We start from the raw sequence: 20,787 nt of genomic DNA on the forward strand, positions 1-20,787 counted from the left end.
GCAACCTCAAGCTCCTAGGCTCAAAGGATCATCTTACCTTAGCCTCCTGAATGGCTGCGACTACAGAAGTGTGTCACCACACCTGGCTAATTTTTTTTTTTTTTTTTAAAGAGATGGAGTCTTGCTATGTTGTCCGGGCCAGTTTTGAACTCCTGGCCTCAAGCAGTCCTCCTGCCTCTATTTCCCCAATGCTGGATTACAGGCTTGAGCCACCACGCCCAACCTGTGCATTTATTTAAGTAGAATCTCCTGCACCCTTTCTTTGGGGTTGCAGGTAGGGGAGATACACAGAATAAGACCCCCCATTCCTCACCCCTGCTAAACTTAGGATCACTCTAGTGGCCTGAACAGTAAAGACTAAACACCACCAGCCACAGTGGTTTACTATAATCCCAGCACTTTGGGAGGCTGAGGCAGGAGTTCAAGAACAGCCTGGGCAACACAGCAAGATCCCATCTCTACAAAAAATAGAAACATTAGCCAGGTGCCTTGGTGTACACCTATAGTCCCAGCTGCTGCTTAGGAGGCCAAGGTGGGAGGATTGCTTGAGCTTGGAAGTTCAAGACAAGCCTGGGAAGCATAGTGAGATCCTATCACTACAAAAAATACAAAAACTTACCCAGGCATGGTGGCATGTTCCTGTAGTCTGAGCTACCTGGGAGGCTGAGGTGGGAGGATCACTTGAGCCCGGGGTATTGAGGCTGTAGTGAATTGTGATCACGCCCCTGTACTCCAGCCTGAGCAACAGAGCAAGACCCTGTCTCAAAAAAAAAAAAAAAAGAAGAGTAAGGACCCATTTTATAGCTGGGCAAAGTAGCTCACACCTGTAATCCCAGCACTTAGGGAGGCTGAGGCAGGCACATCACTGGTCAGGAGATCGAGACCATCCTGGCCAACATGATGAAGCCCCGTCTCAACTAAAAATACAAAAATTAGCTGGGCGTGGTGGCGCGTGCCTGTAACCCCAGCTACTTGAGAGGCTGAGGCAGGAGAATCCCTTGAACCAGGGTTCAGAGGTTGCAGTGAGCTGAGATCAGGCCACTGCACTCCAACCAGGCAACAGAATGAGACTCTGTCTCAAACAAAAATAAAAAGACCCATTTTACAAGTGAGAAGGCAGACATGAACCTGCCCAGAGCTAGTGAGTGAAAACCAAGACCGGACAGGAAGTCGGAAGTGCTCCCAGGGCACTGCCAGCCTAAATAAGGAGAAAGTGCTGCGGGAAGACAGGGTGTGCCACCAAGTGTGGCCCAGGACAGCCTGAGAAGGCTCTCCGGGGGCTGCAGCAGGAGGCTGGGAGTTGACGTTTTGTTTGCTTGCTTTTTTCTAGACAGAGTCTCGTTCTGTCGCCCAGGCTGGAGGGTAGTGATGCTATCTCCGCTCACTGCAACCTCCACTTCCCGGGTTCAAGCAGTTCTCCTGCCTCAGCCTCCCGGGTAGATGAGATTACAGGCGCCCGCCACCATGCCCGGCTAATTTTTTTGTATTTTTAGTAAAGGTGGGGTTTCACCATGTTGGCCAGGCCCATCTTGAATTCCTGATCTCAGATGTTCCTCCCCCCTCAGCCTCCCAAAGTTCTGGGATTGCAGGCGTGAACCACTGCGCCTGGCTCACTGGATAGTTTTTGGATTTTTTTTGTTGTTGTTTTTTGTTTTGTTTTGACACAGAGTCTCACTCTGTTGTTGCCCAGGCTGGAGTGCAATGGCACGATCTCAGCTCACTGCAGCCTCCACTTCCTGGGTTCAAACAATTCTACTGCCTCAGCCTCCCAAGTAGGTGAGATTACAGGCATGCACCACTATGCCCAGCTAATTTTTATATTTTTAGAAGAGATGGGGTTTCACTATGTTGGCCAGGCTGGTCTCGAACTCCTGACCTCAAGTGATCCGCCTGCCTTGGCCTCCCAAGTGCTGGGATTACAAGTGTGAGCTACTGCGCCCGGCTTCTGTTATGTATTTAATGAGCCCTGTGTGTAGTGCTAGGTGTCCTGACAGATTCAGAGGGACGTTAGAAGCCTCTGGGTAGTGGGCAGAAGCTTAGACCTCCCCAGCACTGATCTGGGCCCCACATCACCAGCGCTCGTCCATCACGGGTCCTTGTCTATACACTGGGAACAGCAGTACATCAGTTGGTCCAGGCCACGCTTGGTAAGGCATGGTCAGCAGGCAGTGACCGATGGAGAGGTGGAGAGGTGGCCATGTGAGGTGGCTCACGCCTGTCATCCCAGCCATTTGGGAGGCCAAGGTGGGAGGATCACTTGAGGCCAGAAACTTGAGACCAGCCTGGGCAACATCTCAAGAACCCATCTCCACACACACACAAAAAAATTAAAAATTAGCCAGGTGTGATGGCGTGTGCCTGTGGTTCCAGCTAGTCAGGAAGCTGAGGTGGGAAGATCGCTTGAGTCTGGGAGTTTGAGCTGCAGTGAGCTGATTATACCACTGCACTCCAGCCTGGGCAACAGAACAAGACCCTGACTCTTTAAAAAAAAAGGCCGGGCGCGGTGTCTCAAACCTGTAATCCCAGCACTTTGGGAAGCCTAGGTGGGCAGATCACAAGGTCAAGAGATCTAGACCATCCTGGCCAACATGGGGAAACCCCATCTCTACTAAAAATACAAAAAAATAGCCGGGCATGGTGGCGCACACCTGTAGTCCCAGCTAGTTAGGAGGCTGAGACACAAGAATCACTTGAACCCGGGAGGTGGAGGTTGCAGTGAGTGGAGATCCCACCACTGCACTCCAGCCTGGGCGACAAAGCGAGACTCTCTCTTTTAAAAAAAGGCAGCGGCAGCCGCTCTGGGTTCTGTCCAGGGCTGAGGCCGTGAGCAGGGCGGGCAGACCAATTCATCAGACAGGCTGCCTGCTTCTGGCCAGCTGTCGACTGACCTGAAATCCTCCAGCCAGCAGCCGCCGCCTCTTCCCCCGCACACACGTTTGCAGCTAGCCTCAGGTCTGGGCTTCTCCCCAGGACCACTCTGGGAATCGTCCAAGAGAGACTCCTCGTGGCAGAGTCTTGGTTATGTCAGCACCCCCTCAAGGTACACGTGCACCCCAAAGCTTCACCGCCTCGGAGGCTGTATCAGCAGCTGCTTCTGCTGGGGAGGACAGAGCCAGGATTGGCCCCTCGGAGGCTGAGGCCTGTGCCTTTGATAAGAGATAGGCCTCCCACTGCCAAAGACTGGGGCCATCTTTTTCCATTTCTGTGCAGCCGCCTGCCTCTCCAGCTGCCCATTGGCTGACCACTGGCTCTTCTCAGCCAGCTGGACCAATGGGCTCCCTGGGCTGTGGTCACCATGGTGACCAGAACCGGGCAGGTAGGAAGGCATGGGCCTCAATTTCCGTCCTCTCAGGCCAAGCTCGCCTTTCCCTAGGAATCTTCATCATCACAGCTGCCTTGGCTCACCCATCTCTGAGCCCCTCTCTCCCTTTTTATCTACTTAACCTTTTGACACAGGGTCTGGCTCTGTTGCCCAGGCTGGGTGCAGTCACAGCTCACTGCAGCCTTGACACCCCAGACTCGAGTGATCCTCCCACCTCAACCTCCCACGTAGCTGGGACCACAGACATGTGCCACCACGCCTGGCTCATTTATTTTTTATCTTTATTTTTTTAGAGATGGGGTCTCGCCGTGTTACCCAGGCTGGTCTCAAATTCCTGGCCTCAAGCAATCCTCCCACCTTGGCCTCCCAAAGCAGTGGGATTACAGTCATGAGCCACTGCCTCCAGCCTCAGCCCCTCTCTTTTTAGCACCCTGTTTTCTTAGGGACTTGGTACTTTTCATTTGGTGCCAAGACAGCGTGTGGGTCCTTGAGTCAGACCCGCATTGGATTCCTGTTTCTGTTACTTCCTGAGTGAGCTGAGGCAGAACACTGCCTCTTCCAGCATTTCTGGACTGTTGAGTCTGCAGTGAGCAAATTAACCCTGCCTTGACCAGGCACGGCGGTTCACACCTGTAATCACAACACTCTGGGAGGCCGAGGCAGGTGGATCACTTGAAGCCAGGAGTTCAAGACCAGCCTGGCCAACACGGCAAAACCCCGTCTCTGCTAAAAATACAAAACTTAGCCAGGCATGGTGGTGGGAAACCGTAATCCTAGCTACTCAGGAGGCTGAGGCAGGAGAATCGCTTGAACCTGGGAGTCAGAGACTGCAGTGAGCCAAGATCACACCACTGCACTCCAGCCTGGGTGACAGAGTGAGGCTCCATCTCAAAAAAACAAAAACAAAAAAACCTGCCTCTCTGTGGGATGGTGTCAGAGTCCACCTCGCTGTGCCACTCCCCTCCCCACTCAGGGCCTGGAACTCGGTGCGTTTAGGCAGGTGCCCGGTGATGCATGAAGAGTCCCGCCTGCAGCCTGGGCTCGAGTTTGCAGCTGCACGTCTGTGGGCGCACACACACAGTCTGTGCCTGTGTCCCACGTTCAGGGCTACTCAGGGACTCTGTCTGCAGGACAGGGCGGGAGGAATGGCTCAGACGTTTGGATTCTGGGTGTGCAGGAGCTAGGTAAGGAGGCTTAGCGGTTGCTTCTGCTCTGGCCTCCCACCCTGCCAAAGTCAGGGTCAGCCCCCGGGACTTCCAGGCCCTCGGGAGGGACATGGGTGACAGTCACTGCCCCACCACCCCACAGTGCAGCATCTTCAGGGGCCCCCCTGGAGCTGCCTGTTCTTCCAGAGAAGCCCAGTGTGCAGGGCTGGCTGAAGCAGAAAGAAAAACCCCAAAGCCCCACCCTGCCTTCTCCTGGCCTCCCCTCCACCCAGAGCCTCCCTGGGAGGTCTCCGGGAACCCACTTTGAAAGCCAGTTGCATGTAGGACAGTGGGCATGATGACAATGCCAGACCCACAAAAGGTTGTAAGGACTCAAGGGCATTACCCTCTACTGACACCGTCATTTTACGTCCAAGGAAACTGAGGCTCAGCGCAGATCAGCCACTTCCCCACGTGATTCCTGCTCTGTTGAGCTGCCTGCCACGTCCTGTGACATCTGAAGGCCGTCCCTGCCCAGTCCTCCCAGGAATCAGTCTGGGATTCAAATCCCATCCTGTTGAAGGTCGGGCATAGTGGCTCCCACCTGTAATCGTAGCACTTTGGGAGGCCAAGGCAGGAGGATCACTTGAGACCAGGAGTTCGAGACCAGCTTGGCCAACATGGGGAAAACAGCATCTCTACTAAAAATACAAAAATTAGCTGTGTGTGACTGTGCATACCTGTAATCCCTGCTACCACTTGAGCCCAGCAGGTGGAGGTTGCAGTGAGCCAAGATTGCGCCACTGCACTCCAGCCTGGACAACAGAGCAAAACTCTGTCTCAAAAAACAATCCCATCCTGTTGGAAAGTGAGGTTTGGGTGGAGCTGTCCCCAGAGCCTCACCCCCTCCTCTCTGACCTGCCTCGCCCTGCCCTGGGGACAGCCGGGACCCCAGCAGTCAGTCACAGGGCTGCCTTCTGTGTCTCCCTGCAGAGCTGCCCTCCTCAGAGCACCTGAGTGTGGCAGATGCCACCTGGCTGGCCCTGAATGTGGTGTCCGGCGGTGGCAGCTTCTCCAGCTCCCAGCCCATCGGTGTGACCAAGATCGCCAAGTCTGTCATCGCCCCGCTGGCCGACCAGAACATCTCCGTATTCATGCTGTCCACGTATCAGACAGACTTCATCCTGGTGAGCCAGTCGTCACCTTGTACACACACCTGCCTGTTGTTCACACACATGCTCGCTCCCATCTCCCACCCCTTGCAGCCTCGCCCTTCCACACTACTCCGGGGTGGGGGCAGGGTCTCAGAGTGAGAGCTCGGGGCCCCAAGCCCACATCCCCCAGGGCCACCAGGCACACGCTGCCACAACTTCTTGCCCTCAGGTACGCGAGCGGGACCTGCCCTTTGTCACGCACACGTTGTCATCAGAGTTCACCATCCTTCGGGTCGTCAATGGCGAGACTGTGGCAGCTGAGAACCTTGGCATCACCAACGGCTTCGTGAAGCCCAAGATGGGTGAGCTGGGGGCAGGGTTTGTACACGGGAAGCCTCACGAAGTTACCAGATCCAGCCACAGACCAGCCTCACTGTCTTCTGCCCACTGAGCGTGAATGGAATGCCAGGTAGAGAGGGATGCAAAGGGCCCGGTGTGGTGGCTCACGCCTGTGATCCCAGCACTTTGGGAGGCTGAGGCGGGCAGATCACTTGAGGTTGGGAGTTCAAGACCAGCCTGCCCAACATGGAGAAAACCTGTCTCTATTAAAAATACAGAGTTAGCCGGGCATGGTGGCGCATGCCTGTAATCCCAGCTACTCAGGAGGCTGAGGCAGGAGAATCCCTTGATCCTGGGAGGGGGAGGTTGCAGTGAGCTGAGGTTGTGCCATTGCACCCCAGCCTGGGCAAGAGCGAAACTCCCCTCTCAAAAAAAAAAGTGACTCAAAGGTCCTAGGTAGGCCCCGCTGTTATATCTGGCAAGAGTGGTGGGCATGCATGCAGACAGCAATGGCTAGAGGCCACTCCTGCAGCAGGCCGTGTGTCACGGCAGGCTTCCCTGGGCAGGGACTGTGGAGCTGAAGCCTGGATCGCAGGTGGGAGCAGAGCCAGGTGGTGACAGTTGGGAAGGGCATCCCAGGCAGCCAGCACAGCATGTGCAAAGGCCCAGGGTCTGCGGGCGAGCCGGAAGATCAGGGCGGTGATAGGTGGAGGCAGAGGCTGGGGAAGCAGCGGTGCCTGAGTCTCTCGTGGCCTGCGGCTGAGCTGCCCCAGCCCTCTTCTCGGGCCCTACACCCACCCACGCTGCTGCTTTTGGTCCCAGCCTCAGTGCCCGACATTCTGTGCTGTTACAGTCCAGAGGCCGGTCATCCACCCCCTGTCCAGTCCGAGCAACAGGTTCTGTGTCACCAGCCTGGACCCCGACACACTGCCTGCTGTTGCCACACTCCTCATGGACGTCATGTTCTACTCCAATGGGTAGGGCTACCTCGGGCGTGAGGGGCTGCAGGGTGGGCTGGGGGAAGGCACAGCTCTGCCAGGAGCTCATCTGAGGTGGGGAGACACAGACTTGCCCTGGAGCTAGTCTGATGGGGGAAGACACAGGCCTGCACCGGAGCTAGTGTGAGTGAGGAGACGGCGACCTGCCCCAGAACTAGTCTGATGGGGGAGACACAGACCCACTCCAGAGTTAGTCTGAGTGGGGGAGACGTGGACCCACCCTGGAGCTAGTCTGAGGGAGGAGACACCAACCCACCTGGAGCTAATCTGACAGGGGAGACATGGACCTGCCCCAGAGCTAGTCCGAGGGGGGAAACAGCTCTACCTAAAGCTCCAGTCTGAGGGGAGAGACATCCTACCCTGGGAACACCAACGTTTGGTGAAGCTCCGAGGACACATTGGGAGCTGTAACAAACTTCCCCACTCCCACTGAGCTCCAAGGACAGGCCCAGTCTGTTGTGGGCTCAGATTTTTCATTTGGTGAATGACAGACATTGATTGCATCCCTTCCTCAGTGGATTTTGTAAAGCTTAGGCCAACGCCAGGTGGGGCAGCACAGGGCCGGGTCCAGTGTGCTGACGGTCACCCCAGCCTGTGCCCTGAGGTGCGGGCAGACCAGGAAGGGGCCCATGTAGCCTGTGTAGGGGATCGGCCAGGCCTCCAGCACTGCAAAGCGTATCACCCGCCTCTGTGAATGTGGTGAAATCATCCCCATTGCATTGCGAGCGAGATGTGAAGGACCCTGGCCTAGGGTTGCCCAGGTGGCATCAAAGCCTGGGCAGGGCCCAGCTTCCCTGGGCAGGTGGGCAGGCGCCTCAAGGGCTCCACCCTTACTGGCTCCCCCCAACCCCCAGAGTGAAGGACCCCATGGCCACCGGGGATGACTGCGGCCACATCCGCTTCTTCTCCTTCTCCCTCATTGAGGGCTACATCTCCCTGGTGATGGACGTGCAGACGCAGCAGAGGTGAGCCAGGCCCTGGGGTGGACGCTCAATCCAGGGTGGGCCCTAGGGTCTGGGGGGACTCTGTGATGGGGCCATCACCCACTTTGTCTTATTTATTTATTTGTATTGAGACAGTGTCACTGTCATCCAGGCTGAGTGTAGTGACGCAGTCTCGGCTCTCTGCAACCTCTGCCTCCCGGGTTCATGCAATTCTCCTGCCTCAGCCTCCCGAGTAGTGGGGATTATGGGTTCCAGCCACCACGCCTGCTGATTTTTATGCATTTAGTAGAAACAGGGTTTCACTATGTTTGCCAGGCTGGTTTCGAACTCCTGACCTCAAGTGATCCGCCCGCCTTGGCCTCCCAAAGTGAGGATTGCAGATGTGAGCCACTGTGCCTGGCCTTTGTTTTTATTTCTGTTGAGACAGGATCTCACTGTCACCCAGGCTGGAGAGCAGTGGTGCAGTCTTGGCTCACTGCAACCTCCGCCTCCCCGGTTCAAGCAATCTGCGTGCCTCAACCTCCTGAGTAGCTGGGACTACAGACTCGTGCCACCACACCTGGTTTTTGTATTTTCATTTTTTTATTTTTTTTTTTGAGACAGGGTCTCACTCTGTCACCCAGGCTGGAGTACAGTGGCATGATCTCAGCCCACTGCAGCCTCCACTTTCTGGGTTCAAGTGATGCTCCTGCCTCAGCCTCCCGAGAAGCTGGGATTACAGGCACACACCACCACACCTGGCATCACTATATTTTGTAGGAAAGCGTTTTGCCATGTTGGCCAGGCTGGTCTTGAACTCCTGACCTCAGGTGATTCACCCACCTCGGCCTCCCAAAGTGCTGGGATTACAGATGTGAGCCACAGTGCCCGGCCACTTTGTCTCTGATAAACCCTCACTGTCGCCCTTCATCGTAAGTGAGAGGCCCCTCAGCTCAAAGAGGGGCAGGGGTTGTCCAAGGTCCACTGTGGGGTGGTGGCAAAGTGGGAGTTTGAACCACAGCCCCAGTGCTATTTGTCCCTCAGCTTCTGCTCTGGACCTGGGAAGAAGTGTCCGGACTAGCCTTAGCAAGGGGCCCAGGGGTCTTGTTCCAAACCGCAGCCTGATAACACCCTCCCCATCTGCCTTCCCCCAAGACGAGGCTGCGGGGTGAGTGGGTCCAGGGTGTCTGGAGGGGGTGGTCCTTGCAGGCCCTGAGCTCTGGCCCATCCGCCCGGCCAGCCCCCTGCCTCGCTCTGGCTGGTGTACCAGCACGCCAAGGAGGGAGCACAGTTCACATCAGGCTTGGGGATTCTTCTCTCGCCCCCTTTGAAGGTTTCCTAGTAACTTGCTGTTCACAAGCGCATCCGGAGAGCTCTGGAAGATGGTGCGGATTGGAGGACAGCCCCTGGGATTTGGTGAGCCCTGGGGGGACTGCATGGGGGGAGGGCGGAGCTGGCATTGCTGGGCCCACTCACACACATGGACCTCAGTGACTCAGCCCCTGCTGGGGGTACAGATGAGACTGAGGTTTGGGGAGCCTGAAGTTTCTGTTGCTTCCCAGTGTGTGGCAGGTGGACACAGGCCTCTTGAGGACAAGAGGAGCAGGCCTCAATCCGAGTGCTTGTATTTTGCTCCCTCTCGAAAATTAGGATGTTGCTTATTATTAGAAAATTAAACAGCTGCACGCAGTGGCTCATGTCTGTTATCCTAGCACTTTGGGAGGCCTAGGTGGGAGGGTCCCTTGAACCCAGGAGTTCTATACAGCCTAGGAAACATAGCAAGGCCCTGTCTCTACGGAAAAAAAAATAATTAAAATTAGCTGGGCGTGGTGGCAGGTGTCTGTAATCCCAGCTACTCAGGAGGCTGAGGCAGGAGGATTACTTGAACCCAAGAGTTCAAGGCTGCAGTGAGCCATGATCCTGCCATTGTACTCCAACCTGGGCGACAGAGCAGATCCTCGTCTCTAACGATAAAGAGGCCAGGCGAGGTGGCTCGTGCCTATAATCCAGCACTTCGGGAGGCCGAGGCAGGTGGGTCACCTGAGGTCAGGAGTACGAGAGGAGCCTGGCCAATATAGTGAGACCCCATCTCTACTAATCATACAAAAAAATTAGCCGGACATTGTGGCGTGTGCCTGTAATCCCAGGTACTTGGGAGGCCGAGACAGGAGAATCGCCTGAATCCAGGAGGCAGAGGTTGTAGTGGCAGTGAGCCAAGATCACACCACTGCCCTCCAGCCTGGGCAGCAGAGCAATGCTCCCTCTCAAATAATAGTATGATTTGATTTAAAAAGAAAGAGCAAATTGGGGCCGTGATAAAAGTTGAGAAAAAAAATCACTCCCTAGTTCCACAGTTCAAAGATAAGACCTGCTGGCGGTTTCCCCCACCCCGAGACAGAGTCTCGCTCTTGTTACCCAGGCTGGAGTGCGATGGCGCGATCTCCGCTCACCTACGCAACCTCCGCCTCCTGGGTTCAGGCAATTCTCCTGCCTCAGCCTCCTGAGTAGCTGGGATTACAGGCACGTACCACCATGCCCAGCTAATTTTTTTTATATTTTTAGTAGAGACGGGGTTTCACCATGTTGACCAGGCTGGTCTCGATCTCTTGACCTCGTGATCCACCCGCCTCGGCCTCCCAAAGTGCTGGGATTACAGGCATGAGCCACCGCACCCAGCCAAGGTGCCATACTTTTAAACAGCCAGATCTCATGAGAACTTACTGTCACAAGAACAGAACCAAGAGGATGGTGCTAAACCATTTATGAGCAATCCACCCCCTCAGCCCAGTCACCTCCCACCAGGCCCCACCTCCAAGACTTCAGATTACAATTGGAAGATTCGGGCAGGAACACAGAGCCAGCCCACATTGCTGGCCAGCCACCAGAGAAGGCTCTTGGCTGGGGGACATCCAGGTTAAGCCTTCAAGAGAAATGGCGAGTGGGAGGCTGGGTGCGGTGGGTCACGCCTGTCATCCCAGCATTTTGGGAGGCCGAGGCAGGTGGGTCACTTGAGGTCAGGAGTTCGAGACCAGCCTGGCCAACATGGTGAAACCCCAACTCTACTAAAAATACAAAATAATTAGCCAGGCGTGGTGGTGGTACACGCCTGTCATTTCAGCTATTCAGGAGGCTGAGGCACGAGGATCCCTCGAATCCGGGAGGTAGAGGTTGCAGTGAGGTGAGATCACACCAGTGCCATCCAGCCTGGGTGATGGAGCAAGACTCTGAAATAAAAATGGGATGGCAGATGGGGATTCCCTGGGAGCATGGTGGGTGCAGGGTAGGCATTTCCCACACAGGGTAGAGGCTGAAGAGCCACAGAGGCAGGGGTAGCCAGGTGACGCAGAGGCTAAGGACGTTCTCCCCATCCCTAGATGAGTGTGGCATCGTGGCCCAGATCTCAGAGCCCTTGGCTGCCGCAGACATCCCGGCCTACTACATCAGTACTTTCAAGTTTGACCACGCACTGGTGAGTGTCCAAACCCAGATTCCTCTGGGGCAGGGCCGGGGAGGGCAGCGGGTTCCTGGGCTCACGGGCAGGTGTCTGCCTCCTCCCCCACCCTGCCCCCCGAGCAGGTTCCAGAAGAGAACATCAATGGTGTCATCAGTGCCCTGACGGTCAGCCAAGCAGAGAAGCACTAGGAGGGTCTCTTCTGCTCCTCCCTGCTGCCGCCCAGCCCAGCCCCAACCCCGAAGATTGATCTCGCAGTATTTCTCTACAGACTGGAAAATCTTCCTGGGGACCCCGAGGAAGGGGCCTCTCCAGGAGACTCCCTCGATTGCCAATCCCTCCAGGCCAGGGGCCCACGCCAAGGCCTCCTCATGCCCTCCTGCCTTCCCGGAGCCCCCCAGCCCTCCAGAGAGCAACCTGCCTCTTCCCCACCCCAGAAAATGCTTTTGGAGGCCCAGGGGGCTTGTGACCTGATCCGCCTTCTCATCCAGCCTCGCCCACGGCCAGGGGCAGATATAGAGGGAAGTTGGTCCCTCCTACGAGACAGCAGTGTGCCAGCTGTCATGTCGCCTTGCAGGGCTGGGGCTGGCGGGGTGGGGTGGAGTCTGGGGCACCCGGGAGGGTTTTGGGGGCGAATACTGTGGTCGCTGGTCTCTCGTCCATCAGCTCAGGGCTGGTCCCCTCCGAGTGGAGGCCAGCGCGACCCCCTCAGGTCTTCGGAGCTGGTGAGGCTCAGACGGGAACCCAGGCAGCATCCCCAAGCTGGGAAGGACCCAAACTCCCCCTGTACCTCGCCTGCCATTCACAGGGCCTGGGCCCGACTCCCAGCAAGACTGCCAAGAGGGCCCTGTCCAGACCCTCCCCCACAAATACCCAGTCCTTGGGGGAGGAGGGAGGGTCCCAGGAGACCCACCAGCCTGGAGCACCAGCTCCTGTCCCCTCGGCTCTCCCTGGACCCGCCTTGGGCAGGCAGAGCCTCAGTTTCCCCCAGCAGGGATATTCCTGGCTTTTTGGGCCTGGGGTTTCTTAGGTGGTGTCCCACCTCCCCAACAGATGACTAGACCAGCATAGGACTTCCCACCTCCCTCCCCTGCCCCCAACTCGCCTGCCCACCCCTTGGTCGGGGGCTGTGGCATTCCTAAGTACTTGACCCAGGAGGCAGCTTAACTGAGCCTTAATAGAGAAAACCTTACCTTGTTTTAGTTTTTTATTTAATGTGTTTGCACCCAGGCTGCTGTTGGCGGTAGTTTCTGTTTGAGGGGGTAGGTAAGACCGATTTGAGTTGTGTTGAGGGGGCCTGGAGGCTCCATGTCACTAGGCTGGTCCTCTGGGACTCCAGGGACAGGCATGAGAGTCTGGAGATGTCACACAAGCCTTGGCCCTCTCTTCTGAAGGGAAGCTGAGAGCAGACATCTCCTGCGAGATGCTAGAGCTGCTGTCACCCGACATGGGACCTCCCTACCAGCTGTGGCTCTTGTTGAGCACCAGAGGCAGTGAGGGTCCCCTAGGGCCGTGGGGAGGTAGACAGAGGTAGACAGGTCACGGGCCAGCTGAGTGGTCATGACCAGGAGGCACGGGGTTTGCTGTGGCGTCCCTTCCGTTGATCGGGGTGGCTTTCTGAGTGAGCAAGGTCCAAGGGCCTCTGTGGCTTTGGCTCTGGCAGTCAAGTTGTGATGTTTCTTTTTTTCTGAGATGGTAACTCGCTCTGTCACCAAGGCTGGAGTGCAGTGACGCGATCTTGGCTCTCTGCAACCTCCGCCTCCCGGGTTCAAGTGATTCTCCTGCCTCAGCCTCCCAAGTAGCTGGGAATACATAACGTGCACCACCATGCCTGGCTAGTTTTTGTATTTTTAATAGAGACGGAGTTTCGTCACGTTGCTCAGGTGATCTGCCCGCCTCGGCCTCCCAGAGTGCTAGGAATAGAGGCGTGAGCCACAGCACCCGGCCAAGTTGTGCTGTTTCTGAGAAGGTCGGAGGAGAAGGGGTAGTTTCTAAACCTGGCAAAATGCTCCCCACTTTATGAGCCGAGTGGGACCCTCTGAGCCCCAGAAGCCCACCACATCAATTAGAAACCCACTTTTTTTTTTTTTTAAGTTAATTCATTTTGCACAAAACGTCAAAACAAAACTTGTAGATTGCTGGTCCCAAAAGGGAGGCGGCCAGGTGGGGCGGGCCTGCGGTGGAAGCCCTGAGTCCCCTTTCTGACCTTGCAAGGCCTTGATTTTCCTTTCTGTCATTTCCCCCGACAGTGTCACTCCTCTGCCTTTCCTTCCCGCCGTGCAAGTGTGTCGGCCTCATGACCCCAGTGTCCTGTGTCCCCTACCTAGACTTCCTAGGACGTATCTATTGTACACACCTATAAATACCTGTGTTTTATGTTGATAGAGATATATACTGTAAATAGCATATATACTTGAGCAATATATATGTTAATATATACTGTGTGATCAGTCTGTGGACACAGCCCCCCGCTGTGTGTGCCCATGTGTGTGGGCGTGGTGGCGTCTGCCACGCACGCAGGCACGTTGGGAGTCACCATATATTTTTAATTCAAGTATATATAGGCAATACGATTATTACAGAAGCCGATGGGTTCCCTCAGACCTGACTTGAGAGATCAAAGCCAGCAATTCAGAGCGTGGAGCGTGGGGCGTGGGGCGTGGGACGTGGGACGTGGGACAGGTGCCAAGAGCTCACTGTGACATGAGTCATGCCTCCTGTACCCCCCTTTCCCCAGCTACAGTCCCTGGGCGCCCTTGATTTTTTGGGGATGTTGATCCCCAGGGAGGAGTATTTGGAATTCCTTGCTTTTAATCGGAATGCCCCCTCTCGCCTGCCCCACCCGGCGGCCTCACTCTGAAGACCTGGACTGGCCGAATGGCCCACGCTGCCTGCGTTCCGCCTCCGCCTCCATGGGTGGTAGTTTTTACATAGGCGGCTTATCTGTTGTTTTCTTGGGGGGTTTTTTGTTTGTTTGTTTTGGTAACCTGCAAGCTTAGAAATCTCAGGTTCTGCTCCCGGGGCTCCTCCTGGGGACCGGACTCGTGAAACAGAAAAGCAGGAGTGTTGGGGCAGGCTGGGGCCAGGGTCTGGCTCTTGGCTCAGGCTGGCTCTGCAGGGTCCCTGTTCCAGCCAGCCCCGTGGGAGCTTTCCCCTAGGGACCCATCCCTTCGGTCCCGGGGGCCCCCCTTTAGTTTTTCTGTCCCCGTCCTGCTCATGTAAAGCTTGGTCGACCCTCTCGGTGTTCTGTGTGTAGCACAGTCTTGGTTTGGTCTCCACAGCTGTTCGGTGGGGTCGCTGTGAGTGTGGTTATTCCCAGCGGGGGTTGTCTGCCCTTGTATTCCAGCCATCTCCTGGTCTGCTGGGTGAGAGGGTCTCTCCAAGCCCCAGACCCCACTAGGAGGGGTGTGTGTTTCTCGGAGGGGCTGCGAGCGGGACGCTTCTCCATCCGCAGCTGCGTGGGGCTCCCTGCCTGACTGCCGTCTGTCCCCTGGAGGAAATCGGAGGAGTGGGCCCGTTGTTTCGGCGTGGCAGATGGGGCAGGTGCCTGGCGGGGGAGGAAGGGAGCTCGCTGTGATGTGGATTTTTTTTCTTTACATGGGAGTCTTTCTGTCACCCAGGCTGGAAGTCAGTAATGGCATGATCTCAGCTCACTGCAGCCTCCACCTCCTGGGTTCAAGAAAGTCTCCTGCCTCAGCCTCCCAAGTAAGGGGGATTACAGGTGCCCACCACCACACCAAGCTAATTTTTGTATTTTTAATAGAGACAGGTTTCACCATGTTGACCAGGCTGGTCTTGAACTCGTGACAAGTGATCTGTCTGCCTCGGCCTGATTACAGGCATGAGCCACCACACCCGGCCTCATGTGGAATGTCTAGGAGCAAGCAGGTGGTCCTGGGCTGCCATGTGGGCTCCTGGAGTATGTGTCTTGGCCCCTGTGTGGCTCTCCAGTAAGAACAGCTCAGACAGTCTCAACCCCACTCTCACCCCTTGCTGCACTCCAAGGACGGTGGGAGCTGAAGGATGGGGAAGAACAGAGAGTGAGCACCCCTCCCTACCACTGACAAGTTCTGCCTCGTCGTGGGGCTCCCCTGGTTCCCAAGACACCAGTTTCTCCCTCAGCCCCTCATCCTGACCCAGCGAAGATCTGGGCATTGCCAACTCTGCACCTCCTTCCTCCATGGGCATCTCTGGATCCCCACCCTGAGCACTGCCCACACCTCCATCCTCAGCCCGGGGCATGCATTCGAGCTAGAGAGGCTTGCAGCCCTGACCCCAATAGCCTGCCCTCCCCAGGATTCAGGGGGAGCCCAGAGCCTCACTCTAAACCACCAGCATGCTCACCTCCAGGCACCAGGCTGCTGGTGGGAAAGGAAGGAGCTGGGCAATCAGAGGCTCCCAGCGCAGCCGCCTGAAGCAGCAGCGTAGCCATGGTGACATTTTTTTTTAGCAGGAGGAGGTTTGGTCTGGAGGGGCTTGCTCCTCCGAGGTGACAGAGATGCCCTGGAGGTCAGGAGAGAAGGCAGGGAGGGCCAGGCCCCCCTGAAAGCCCAGGGCACTCTTTTCCTGGTGATAAGAGGTGAACCCCGGCCAGCTCCCACCGGCCCCCTCCTCCTGGCTGCATTTTCTACGGAGACCCTTGGGAGTCCTAAGGCCATTCTGGGCCCCTTTCTGAGCCCTGAGATCTGGTTGTGGGGACAACCAGGGCTTTTGCAGCCCCAGCTAAGAGGGGGGGCTTTAGGGCAAGAGGACCCCAACCCTGCAGTGAGGGGATTTTTTTTTTGAGATGGAGTCTCACCCTGTCACCCAGGCTGGAGGGCAGTGGAGTGATCTCAGCTCACTGCAGCCTCCACCTCCTGGGTTCAAGTGCTTCTCCTCCCTCAGCCTCCCAAGTAGCTGGGATTACAAGCGTGTGCCACCATGCTTGGCTAATTTTTGTATTTTTAGTAAAGACAGGGTTTCTCCATATTGGGCAGGCTGGTCTCGAACTCCTGACCTCAGGTGGTCCACCCGCCTTGGCCTCCCAAAGTGCTGAGATTACAGGCGTGAGCCACCGCGCCCGGCCAATGGGGGTATTTTTGACGCCACTTCCTGAGTGAAGCACTTTGCATGGGGATGGGAAGAAGAACCCCCTTTCTCAGCCCGCTCCGAGCAGGGCCTGGAGCAGTGGAGATGGTGGTTAGTGTAATAGGCAGAGCCTGAGAGAGGCTGGGGGACTTCTCCAATAGAAAAAAGACATTGGCTTAGGGTACTGTGGTGAGGGAGGGGATTAGGCTTGGTGGGGGCCCATTCAAAGGAGGCCGGGCCCAGTGGCTCACACCTGTAATCCCAGCACTTTGGGAGGCCAAGGCAGGCAGATTGATTGAGGCTAGGAGTTCAAGACCAACCTGACCACATAGCAAGATCCCAACTCTACCAAAAAAAAAAAGAGGCTGCCAGGGAAGGAAGCCAGCCAGCAGTGGCCTGGCGCGGAGGCAGGAGCCTGAGGCCTGGGCCGTGGCATCCAGGCACAGCCTGGTGGCCAAGAGAGCTTGTGGCTGTCGTTACAAGGGAAGAGGAGGCATGGAAATGGGAAGTGCCGGGCGGCTTCTGTGCTGGGAGTCGGGACACAGGCCTGGGCATGTTTACACATATGTGGGTGTATGTGGGTGTGTTCATACACATTAGAGAGTGTGCGTGCAGGTGTGCAGACCCATACCTGAGAGGTGGGACTGGCTCCTGGAGTATTTTGAGTTCTCAGAAGCAGTCTTGCTCTCGGGCCCTGAGTACAGAGATGAGATGAGTGGAGGCAGGACTCGAATGCAGGCCCTGGCTCCAGGGGAAAGGGTGGGCGTCTCTGGTAGGATGGCCTCACCCCACTTGTCGGAACTACTCTGGAGCGGGGCAAAGGTGTCAGGAACAGTTTAGCTGAGCGATTCTGGCTCAGGGTTTTTCATGAGGTTGTCTAAAATCTTAGCTAAGGATTGGAGGATGCACTTCTAAGTTAGGCCTGGCTGTAGGCAGAAGGCCTCAGCTTCTCCAGGTGAGCCAACCCACGGGGCTGCTTGAGTGTCCTCACAAAATGGCACCCGGCTTCCTCCCACCCAGAGCAAGAGATTCAAGGGCCCAGGGTAGAAGCCGAAGTGTTACTTTTATCCCTAGCCTTAGAATTCACATGCAGTTGCCTCCACCATGCTCTGGTGTGATACAGCCCAGCTCTGATCGGAAGGGGCTGGGCCTGCCCGTGCTGACTCTTCAAAGGCATCCCATCCTGAAGGTGGTGTTCCCAGGGAGAGCTTTTGGGGGCCGGCGCTCCCTCACCTACTGGGGCTCATTCTGGAAGAGGGTCCAGAAGAATTGGGAGACCCCTGCCCCTCACTCAACTTTGGAGGTGGCAGGGTGAACAGCAGGCCAAGTTCAGGGACTGAGACAGGCCAAGGCCAGTGCTGTTTCCCCTCCACTGCCTCAGTTTACCTGTATTCAGAAGACAGGTCTGGGAAGAGTTGAGCAGAGTTCTCTCTAAAGGAGTAGGGAGCTGATAACAATCCCAAGCCCTCCTTATGCCAAAATCATTTCCGTTATCCTGAGATGGGGCGAGTGGATGGATAGTGTACTGAGGGGCCTCTGCCCTGCCAGGAGCCCCCATCAAAGGGAAGCGCAGGGGACTTCTGCCCACGGCCCCCTCTGGCCCTCGCCTGGCGTGCCCGGGTCACCAGCAGCAGCAGTGGTGTTTCAGTGGTCCCAAGATCTGGGGGAAGGGGAGAACCTGCCATCTTACCCCTACCCCCCGGGGCCTTTACGCTTATTTTCTTGTTGAAACACAAAACCCTCGAGATTCATGTACTGTATATTGGAGAGAAAAAAATACCTAATGTTCCCCCAAAAAGACAGTATATTTTGTACTTTGTAAAGTGTTAATTAAAATGAAAAACGATGCTGGCTGGTGGCTGTTTTTTGTGCAGACCTAGCCAGAGGCTGGCCTCATCTCTTTCTCCTCCACCCTGTGATTTGGGGAACACAGGCCAGGGGCTAGAGGGGGTAGAAAAATACCCAGAATCTGAGGAAGGGCCCCCAGAGCCAGAGGAGTTGTATTAGTTACATGGTGCTACGTAACAAGTTTCCCCAAGACAACAGCTTGTTAAACATGATCACTGTTTACAGATCACATTTTCTGTGGGTCAGGAATTCAGGAACTTTGGCCGAGAGATTCTGGCTCAGAGTCACTCATGAGGTTGACATTGTCTGAAATCTTAGCTAAGGATTGGAGGATGCACTTCTTTTTTTGGGGCGGGGGGGGGACGGAGTTTCGCTCTTGTTACCCAGGCTGGAGTGCAGTGGCGCGATCTCGGCTCACCGCAACCTCCGCCTCGTGGGTTCAGGCAGTTCTCCTGCCTCAGCCTCCTGAGTAGCTGGGATTAGAGGCACGCACCACCATGCCCAGCTAATTTTTTGTATTTTTAGTAGAGACGGGATTTCACCATGTTGACCAGGATGGTCTCGATCTCTTGACCTTGTGATCCACCCGCCTCGGCCTCCCAAAGTACTGAGATTACAGGCTTGAGCCACTGTGTCCAGCCTGTATTTTTACTTCATTTATTTATTTTTTTGAGCCAGAGTCTTGCTGTGTCACCCAGACTGGAGTGAAGTCGTGCTATCATGGTTCCCTGCAACCTCCACCTCCCGTCTGTGTGTACATGTGCTTGTGCGTGCGTTCACATGTGTGTGCGTGCACTCATACCAGTGTTCATTCCTACTCCATGAGCCAGGGCAGGAGTGCCTAGATGGGAGGACAGACCAGCTGGAGGAGGATGGACAACAGCCCAGAAGCTGACACTAACTGGATCAGACCTGTGGGTAATCTGGTTACTGCATCCTGGGATGCTGCAGTGGTTACACTGGTGCCCACCGGGGGGCCCTCAGAGGAGCTGAGAACGTGGCTCCATGTCAAGGGAGGATCCCTGGGAGGCAGCTCACTGAGACTTGTGAAGTCGCCTGTGCCAGTGGCAGATGACATCCTGCCTCTGAGGGGACACCCAGTCTCAGGAGAGCAACGCCACTCCCAAGGGCAAAGGGAAGAGTAGGGCAGGGAAGCGATTCTCCTGCTTAACCCTCCGGAGTAGCTGGGATTACAGACACGCACCACCACGTCTGGCTCATTTTTGTATTTTTAGTAGAGATGGAGTTTCACCATGTTACTCAGGCTGGTCTCTAACTCTTGACCTCAGGAGATCCACCCACCTCAGCCTCCCAAAGTGCTGGGATTACAGACGTGAGCCACCACGCCAGGCCTCCCATGGTAGTTTAGGCAGCCCCCGCGGCCATCCAGGCAAAGGCCAGGCCCTCTGCAGATGCTGGCACCCAGGGGAAGGCGGGAGAAATGTGGGATCTTCATAGGTGCATCCTGAGTTTCGATCCTGGCCCGGGCACGGTGCTGGGCACTGATCCTCGGACTGCAACCTGCTGGGTCGTGCCCAAGCATTCGCTTCATGGCACATTTGTCAGGATTTGACTCTGTCATGCAGAGCACAGTCAGTGCATAACTATTTCCTGAAATAATGAAAATGTGGGGTGACCATACGTTCAAGAAACAAGTCACCACGGCATTCTATGGAGGTTGACAACCTGAGCTTTTATTAGCTGTGAAGGGTTTTCATGCCCGTCAGCCATCGCTTCCCAAAGAAATCAGTGTGGCGTGGTGGTCTGCGTGTCTGCAGGGACGAAGAGGATGGAAGACCAGGGCCCACAACCGCTGCAAACTGTCCGAGGGAGATGGGGGTAGCCTCCTCGCAGCTCACAAGCTGGACACACTACGTCTTCCACCCGGGTGTGTCTCTGACCTTGGTTACTGGCCCCATCAGAGAGAAAGGGGCAGTCTGCGTGTACAGAGGATGGCCTGGGGGCACACGGGGTTGGCACAAGCCTCTCTCCAGTAAGGCAAGAGGAGACAAGAGCTTGAAACACTGACTTCACAGGAACACGGTGATCCAGCCTAGCAACTGAGCTAACGGCATAGCAGGGTTTCTATGGACGTGTGTCAAATGCTGGGGGTGCTGCGGGGAGAGAGGACAGATGCTGAGACACAGGCACAGGTGACAAGTGGGGAGAGGGCTTGGTCCACAGCAGAGAACTCCCACAGAGGGCACAGCCAAGCAGCCTGCTAGGCAGACTGAGCCCAGCTGGACAAAACAGACAAGCCCAAGGACATCCCTTCTTCTACACTGGGTACTATGTCCAAAGTCAAGATCATTATTGAGGCTGGGCGCCCTGGTTCACCCCTCTAATCCCAGCACTTTGGGAGGCCGAGGTGGACAGATCATTGGAGGTCAGGAGTTCGAGGCCAGCCTGGCCAACGTAGCAAAACTCCATCTCTACTAAAAATACAAAAATTACCCGGGCGTGGTAATGCATGCCTGTAGTCCCAGCTACTCGAGAGGCAGAGGCAGGAGAATCATTTAAACCCTCGAGGCGGAGGCTGC

At 55.9% G+C, this 20,787-nt stretch overlaps 1 protein-coding gene across 1 annotated transcript in view; it reads left to right on the forward strand.

Annotated features, from left to right (window-relative positions):
- Positions 1-18,242, forward strand: part of CASTOR2 (cytosolic arginine sensor for mTORC1 subunit 2) — a 64,262-nt gene extending 46,020 nt beyond the window's left edge. Inside the window, exons 3-9 of the mRNA XM_035279612.3 lie at positions 5,461-5,654; positions 5,851-5,983; positions 6,814-6,937; positions 7,813-7,923; positions 9,215-9,297; positions 11,256-11,350; positions 11,458-18,242. Of these exons, the coding sequence (XP_035135503.2) occupies positions 5,461-5,654; positions 5,851-5,983; positions 6,814-6,937; positions 7,813-7,923; positions 9,215-9,297; positions 11,256-11,350; positions 11,458-11,523 (806 nt within the window). The 3' untranslated portion in view covers positions 11,524-18,242. The remainder of the gene's footprint in view (positions 1-5,460; positions 5,655-5,850; positions 5,984-6,813; positions 6,938-7,812; positions 7,924-9,214; positions 9,298-11,255; positions 11,351-11,457) is intronic.
- The last annotated feature ends 2,545 nt before the right edge of the window (positions 18,243-20,787 follow it).

The sequence above is a fragment of the Callithrix jacchus genome, chromosome 2, assembly GCF_049354715.1.
Source record: "Callithrix jacchus isolate 240 chromosome 2, calJac240_pri, whole genome shotgun sequence".
NCBI classification, from domain to species: domain Eukaryota; kingdom Metazoa; phylum Chordata; class Mammalia; order Primates; family Cebidae; genus Callithrix; species Callithrix jacchus.